Raw genomic sequence first — 7,647 nt, 5'->3', positions numbered from 1 at the left:
CACGGAGCACCGAGCCTCAGTGCAAAAGCCAAGTCTGAAAATAGCTATCCACGTCAAGTCCGTCTCGTTTCATAACAGCAAACTCCCCAGCGCCATCTTCCTCCTGGCCTTCTGCATGGGCCGCTCGGTTTCTGTTGGCCCGCGTCTGTGTCTGTGTACAACCCTACCCTAATATTATATTATGTATTATATGTATATAATATATATAAAATTCTGGTCTTGCAGACACACGTCAAGCCACACAAAATGCATTCACAAAAAATGAAACAAAATTACACCACATTGCAATTCAATACAATTTACTGTAAATTTGCTTTGCTGCCTGAGGAATTCTGGGAGTTGAAGTCCACAAGTCTTAAACTTGCCAAGGTTGGAAACCACTGCTGTACTGTAGTATACTAATACTATATTATAAATATACTATAGATGTATTAGATTTAAATATAATATTAATCTTCTGGCAGTTAAATATTCTACCCCCGCTTGACTCTCTTCCTTCATAGTCCCTTCCAACTCTGTGATTCTCTAAGGGTCTCCTGCTTGAGAATGGGGTTGGACTAGATGCCCTCTATGGTTCCTTCTGTTATACTATGATCCTGTAAGAGCGTCCTGCCTGAGCACGGCATTGGACTAGATGACCTCTGTGGTCCCTTCCAACTCTGTGATTCTATGATTCCGTAAGGGTTTCCTGTTTGAGCAGGGGGCTGGACTAGGTGTCCTCCAAGGTACCTTCCATTATTCTATGGTTTTCTAAGGGTCTCCTGCTTGATCAGGGGGTTGGGCTAGATGTCCTCCAAGGTCCCTTCCAACTCTGTGATACTGTGATTCTCCTAATGCCGGCAGAGAGGCCCCTCTAATTGTTATCTCCATGTGTTCATATCAAGCAGTTAAGTGTTTCTCAACCTTGACAATTTTAAGGCATGTGGACTTCAACTCCCAGAATTCCACAGCCAGCATTGCTGGCTGGGGAATTCTGGAAGTTGAAGTCCATATGCCTTAAAATTGTCAAGGTTGAGAAACATTGATTTAACGTCATATCCTCCCCAGGAGGACGAGGAGGAAGGAAGATTACTCTTAGAGATAGGAAACTAAGAATTATAAACCGTAAAAACCGTTATAGATTCCCGAGGGTTATAAAGAGCCCCTCCCCCTTCTCTCACAGCCTTCCGTCGGACTTATTCCGTATCGAGCCCGTGACGGAGGCTTCAGTGGCGGCGTGTCACTCTACTCTTTCTCTCTCTAGAGGCCGGACGCCCTCGCGCTCCCGTCAGCCCCTGCGGCGCTATTCCTACACACACACCCCCCCCGCGTTCCGAGCCTGAAAGTCGACTGGGGCGCCGCCAAGATGGCGGGCTACCTATCGCATCGGCAGAAGGTGCTGCGGCTCTACAAGCGAGCCATGCGGCACCTCGAGTCCTGGTGTATATATCGGTGAGTCGCCGACCTTCCGCCCCGGATGGCAGCCCGCACGAGCCTCGCTGCCTCCTGATTTGCGGGAGGACACCCATCCTCATCATCCCCGACCCTCGCTGACCCCGGTGTGTCTGGGCGTTGTAGTCTTAACGCGGGGACGATTTCCAACCTCTGAAGAGCGTTTTCTCTCCCCCTCTCTCTTACTGTACCGGCGCCTCTGCGCTTTTTTCTCCCTTGCGCTTTTCTTGCGCGGATCCTAAGCCGAGTTAATCCGCGCGTCTTTTTTTTCCCCCACGACAGCTCTGGGTTCAGAAGGGCAGAAAGGCTGCGGGGCCGGGATCAGGCATCCCCGCGGGCTAAGAAGCCGTGGTTGGGATAGCCCTGCTTTGCTGAATCCAGCAGATTTGCCCAGATTAGGAGGTAGGGAGTGAACTGGTTGGGAAATACATCTCATTCAGGAAATACATCTTGGTAAGTGAGTGGCAGTCAAAAAATAATAATGGCTTGTAATCCTCACTGGGATATTGGTAAAAAATACTGTCAGATGAGCCAGTTTTGTTTATTAAGCAAGGTTTAAATAGGCACACTTGCATATTGTGTTTGCTTCTTCTTGTTGGGCTCAACATATTAGTATGCAAAAAAATATATTGAAGTAGGCAAATTAGGATGATGGGATGAGGTAGGAGCTTGTATTTTTTTTCCTGGGAAGAAAAGCAAAAGAATTTAGCTTCAGAAATAAGTACTGTACTATATAGCCCTTTCAGCCCTACATAAAATTTATTTATTAAAACTTATATGCCGCTCATCTCACCAAAGGCGACTCTGATCCCCGGTGACAAAGTTCCACTTATTTAGGAGGGAAAAAAAACCCTACAATCAGATATATAATCCATTTAAAATGTAATATGGTTGTTTACAGCTGAGTATAAATCATGTAACTTGATTCACTATAGCAGAGGTCCCCAACCCTCTGTGGACTGGTACGGGGCTGCGGCATGCCAGCAACCAGTCCGCACAAACAAGCGAAGCCCGATCTGTGGGATGCAGGCAGCACACAAAACTACACACATTCCGGTCCTTGGAAAAACCTTTCTCCATGGAACCTTTCTCCCTGGTGCCCAAAAGATTGGGGACCTCTGCACTTATAGTACAATATTTGGCTATTAGGGCCCTCTAGTGGCCATTCTACATACTTTTTTTGCTTACAAGTTTTTAAGGAGTGTATTCCAGGATCCAGTCTGGGTCGGTCAACAGGATCAGAGGTTTTTGTCTTCCAAGCTTTTGGACTCGTGCTGGGAGCCCATCTTCAGCGAATGAGCCCAAAAGCTAGGAAGACAAAAACCTCTGGTCCTGGTGTGACCGACCCAGATTGGATCCAGCAACATTATCCCGGGACACGTATATTCGCCTTCATTCAGGACTGTGTTCTTATTATATTTTTAATCCCACTTTTATTTATGCTTTCACCTGCTATTTTTCCTACAAGAACAACCCTCTGAGATGTGTTGGGCTTGAGTGGCTGGCCCAAAGTTATACAGCCAGCTTTGAAGAAGTCAGTGGCAAACCTGCTCTTGACATGATAGCAGTCTTCCAATACTCGAAGGGGCGTCACAGGGAAGAAGGGGGTCAATTTGTTCTCCAAAACAGCGGGGGGGGGGCAGGACAAGAAGTGGAAGCTCAACAGAGGGAAAGCCAACCTAGAAACAAGAAGGAATTTCCTGGCAGTGAGAACTCTTTAAGTAATGAAACCATTAAGAAGTGTTTCTTGGGACTTGCGGGTGCAGCATTGCTGGAGGTTTCTGAGAAAATATTGCACAATCATTTGTCTGAAATGATATGAGGACCCCTGCCTTGGGTAGGTCATTGGATTAGAAGACCTCCAGGGTTCCTTCCAGCCTTATAATTCTTGACAGGAAAACTGAGCAGGTGTGCCCTTATCATCATCAGATGTCGAATCAATGAATGAAATTCCCCATTCATTAAATAAAATATGAAGTATTTTTGTCCGTTCAAAAGATAGTTATGGTTTATTCTTTCTTGGAATAAATACTATCTTTTAATATTCTCAGGGATAAATTTAGGTACCATGCCTGTCTGCTGAGAGCAAGGTTTGATGAGCATAAGGACGAAAAAGACATGATTAAAGCAACCAAGCTGTTGATGGCCGCTGAAGAAGAATTTTGGGAAAGGCAACATCCTCAGCCGTACCTCTTTCCCGACTCTCCAGGTGGCACAAGCTATGAGAGATACGACTGCTTTAAGGTCAGGAGGTGACATGGCAGGCATTACACATAATCAGTTCCTCCACGTGTTGCAAAATATTGGCATTCTTAATCCCCAGAGTTTTCAGTTAACTTTCATTAGTAAGTAGGAGATTCCTCATGCAAAATTATTCTCTGGTTCTGAGGAAGAATCCATGAATGAAGGCCACAGGGAAGTTGTTCAGGTCTCAACCTCAATGAATGTCAGTGGCCCAGCCTCCATCTGTGTTGGCAAGATCCTAAAGACACGGGAGAAAGCTCAGGGGCAGGGCACACTTTGCCTGGTGGAGCTCTTCTGCTTGACCTCCAGTTTGAAGAGAGACCTAATAGCAGGGGATATGAAGGAACCGAAGCTTCTAGAAAGTTGCTGCCAAACTGCCGAAGCTGGAGAAGACCACAAGACAGTTCTGTATAGGGCAGTGTTTCATGTTTGCAGCCAGTGCTTTAGATGTCCAGAGGCTGTTTGAGCCACACAAAGTGATCTGGAGATAGCACATTCTCCACATCGCTGGACAGCTGTTTTATGCACTGAATAGTTGCTAAGACAAGGATCTAATTGTCTGAGACATTCGGCTTCTAGGCTTGAGAATCACCCTGCCATTAAAATGTGCCTTCTACTTCTAAAATATCTGTAGCAGTACCAAGTTTGTGGAACAGCCTTCCTGTGAGATAAGGCTGGATCAACCCCTTTGGCTGGTGTTTCTGGAACTTTTGAAGATAAAACTGTTCCAGGAGCCCTGACTGATTCCTACCTTAGCTTTGATTTTGATTGTTTTACTATTGCATTATTATGTTGCCAGTTTTCTTTTCAAACCATAGATGTATATATTTTTTTATCCCTGTTTGATACTACATAGAAATATGCTGCCTAAGTAAATACCCAAAATTAGAGGGAAAAAGCATTATGAGCATCGAAATACTTATTGCTCTTATCTTAGCCTGCAGGTGGGAATAACTTTTTCTTCTAAAATGCCCTGATTCTTAAAGTTGCTAAACTTGCCATACTAAGAGAATCCAGTAGTTTTCTGGAACAAGATAATCCAGTAGTTTTCTAGAACTAAGACTTCCAATGCAGGAAATAGTATCTTTGGAGTCTTATCGTTTTGGTTTTAAACAGTGTTTCTCAACCTCAGCAATTTTTTAAGATGTATGGACTTCAACTCCCAGAATTCTTCAGCCAGCATTTTGGCTGAAAAGTTCTGGGAGTTGAAATCCACACATCTTAAAGTTGCCGAGGTTGACAAACATTGGTTTAAGCAGACCAGCAACCACAGTCTAATCATTATTAGAAGGAGAATGTACAAAATACATCTACATAAAAGAGCAAGAAGAAGAAGAAGGCTATTATTCCTTGAAAGATGCAGTGGATAACCTTTTTTTGTTATGCTCCCGCCTTGTAGTCACCTGAATGGATCCTAGAAATGTGGCATCCATCAGAGAAAGCGATGTACCCAGATTACTTTGCTAAGAGAGAACAATGGAAGAAGCTGCGCCTGGAAAGTTGGGACAAGGAGGTTGGTTATCGGACTATATTTTACAATTACTTTTCCATGAAATAATTTTGAAGCAAGTCACAAAGTGGAGTTTGTTGGGTGATACCTTGGAATGCAGGTCTTAAAATGCACCCTCATGGACCATCACCTACTGTTCTGGGTCCTTTAATCCTTGGGGTTGTGAGGGAGCCAGAAGTGTTAATTCTTTTTTAGAGTGGTTTAAGAGTAAAATGAGTGCCTTAGAGAGGAGAAAGGCCTTATCAAAAGCCTCACCAAACTGGTTCTGTTTACTAAGGGAGCTTCAGATTCAGCATGCTATATATACTTTCTTTCTCCTTCCTTCCTTCCTTCCTTCCTTCCTTCCTTCCTTCCTTCCTTCCTTCCTTCCTTCCTTCCTTCCTTCCTTCCTTCCTTCCTTCCTTCTTCTCTTCCTTCCTTCCTTCTTCCCTTCCTTCCTTCCTTCCTTCCTCCCTCCCTCCTTCCCTCCCTCCTTGCCCGCCCTTCCTTCCTTCCTTCCTTCCTTCCTTCCTTCCTTCCTTCCTTCCCGATTTTCACTAGGATCGTGTGGCTGCTTGCAAGTTTAGAAAATGATTATGGCTTCTTTGGGAAAGTGCCAACATGATTAAATGCTCACATCTTCTCCGAGGCATGATTTTGCCTACAGTACTGAAGCACACGAGATCCCTAAAATTATCAAATACCTAAGTTCACATCAAAGTGAACTTGATTAGTTGAGCTGGTTTAGCATTCGATGCATTAATTCTGCCTCTGTCCATTTGGAGTGATCTCCCAATTTTCTAACAGCACTATTCTTTTCTATTCATCCCTGAATTTCCAAAGAGGCATTTAAATGGATGGAGGGGAGGGGACTTTTTATAGCAATATTACTATATATTTTTTTAGATCTGTTGCTGGCTGGAATTGGAAATGAGCTTTTAGTCAAAACACTTCCAAGTGTCTTCAGAGAGATTGTTTCCAGATTATAGTGACATTGTTCCCATTGGTGGTTTTTAAAAACTGGATTCAGGGTGCATTAAGTTCGTATTAAGGCTTTTCATGCTTGAAAGGGATGATTTGCCTTTAAAAATGCTTCCATTGAAGTTTCTCCCCCCTGCAGCTATCTTACAAAACAACACACACAGTACTTCCAAGAAATTAAGAAAATCCTGTGGATGTGTTGCTGGAAGCTTCTTTTAATTACAGGTAGTCCTGAACTTACGGCCACAATTGGAGCTCAAAGTTTCTATTGCTAAGCAGTTGCTAAGTGGGTTTTTGCTCCATTTTACAGCCTTTCTTGTCACTATTGTAATTGTTAAATTAGCAGACTCGTGAATCTGGCCTCCCCATTGGCTTTGCTTGTCAGAAGATCACAGAAGGTGATCACGTGACCCCGGGACATTGCAACGGTCATAAATATGAGCCAGTTGCCAAGCGTGTGAATTTCGATCATGTGACTGTGGGGACACTGCTTAACGGTTGTGTGAAAAATAGTAATAGGTCATTCTTTTCCGGGCCATTGTAACTTCGAACGGTCACTAAATGAATGGCTGTAAGTTGAGGACTACCTCTATCAGAAGTGTTTGAAGTGGTCTGAAAGGCACACAGGTGCACACAGATGCCTTGTTGAGACAAAACACACACACACAGAGACACAAATCTCTGCCTCATCACCACCTCACGGCTGAGGGTTTCCTTGTTGGATAGAATGTCATGCATTAGTTATACAGGTAGTCCTCAACTTACCACCACAGTTGAGCCCAAAATTAGTTTCTAAGCAAGACAGTTAAGTGAGTTTTGCCCCATTTTGCGACTTTTCTTGCCACAGTGAAGTGAATCACTGCAGTTGTTAAGTTAGTAACTCGGTTATGAAGTGAAGTTGGCTTCTCCGTTGACGTTGCTTGCCAGGTCACAACAGGTGATCACCTGAACTCGGGACACTGCAACTTTCATAAACATGAGTCATTTGCCAATTCTCTGACTTTGGATTATGTGACCATGGGGATGCTGCAATGCTTGTGTGAAACATGGTCACGGGTTGCTTTTTTCAATGGTGTTGTAACTTTGAACGGTCACTAAATGAACTGTTGTAAATAGAGGACTGCCTGAAATGTGGAAAGACGTGTCCTAAATGTAAGAATTTCCCCCTCAAGTGTATTAAAAATGTTGCCGGTCCTGAGTGGTAGCTAAGCATGTTTCTCATTGACAGGTTCAGCAGCTTCAGGAAGAAACCCCACCAGGAGGTCCCACCACAGAAGCTCTCCCTCCAGCACGTAAAGAGGGACATCTGCCTCCTCTCTGGTGGCAATACGTCACTAAACCTCGCAGGTTCCCAGTGTAAAAGCTCCTTTCTGAAATGGCTGTGTAGTCCCACGGAACGGTCTGTGAGCTTTCTGCAGCCGGTCGGTTGCTTTACTGTACTAGCCAACCCAATAAAGTCTAATATAAAACCAAACTGTGAACCTGCCTGCCTAGCCATTACT

The 7,647-nt window shown here is 44.1% G+C and overlaps 1 protein-coding gene across 1 annotated transcript; it reads left to right on the top strand.

Annotated features, from left to right (window-relative positions):
• Positions 1–1,515: 1,515 nt before the first annotated feature.
• NDUFB9 (NADH:ubiquinone oxidoreductase subunit B9) lies at positions 1,516–7,626 on the top strand. The gene is made up of 4 exons (XM_039359822.1): positions 1,516–1,538; positions 3,483–3,675; positions 5,075–5,188; positions 7,374–7,626. The coding sequence occupies exons 2-4, from the start codon at positions 3,550–3,552 to the stop codon at positions 7,503–7,505; spliced, it is 372 nt and encodes a 123-aa protein (XP_039215756.1). The 5' UTR covers positions 1,516–1,538; positions 3,483–3,549; the 3' UTR covers positions 7,506–7,626.
• The last annotated feature ends 21 nt before the right edge of the window (positions 7,627–7,647 follow it).

Source organism: Crotalus tigris, unplaced genomic scaffold (assembly GCF_016545835.1).
Source record: "Crotalus tigris isolate CLP2741 ecotype Arizona unplaced genomic scaffold, ASM1654583v1 scf7180000019137.2069052, whole genome shotgun sequence".
Taxonomy (NCBI): Eukaryota; Metazoa; Chordata; class Lepidosauria; order Squamata; family Viperidae; genus Crotalus; species Crotalus tigris.
This window is presented reverse-complemented; position numbering and strand designations above follow the sequence as displayed.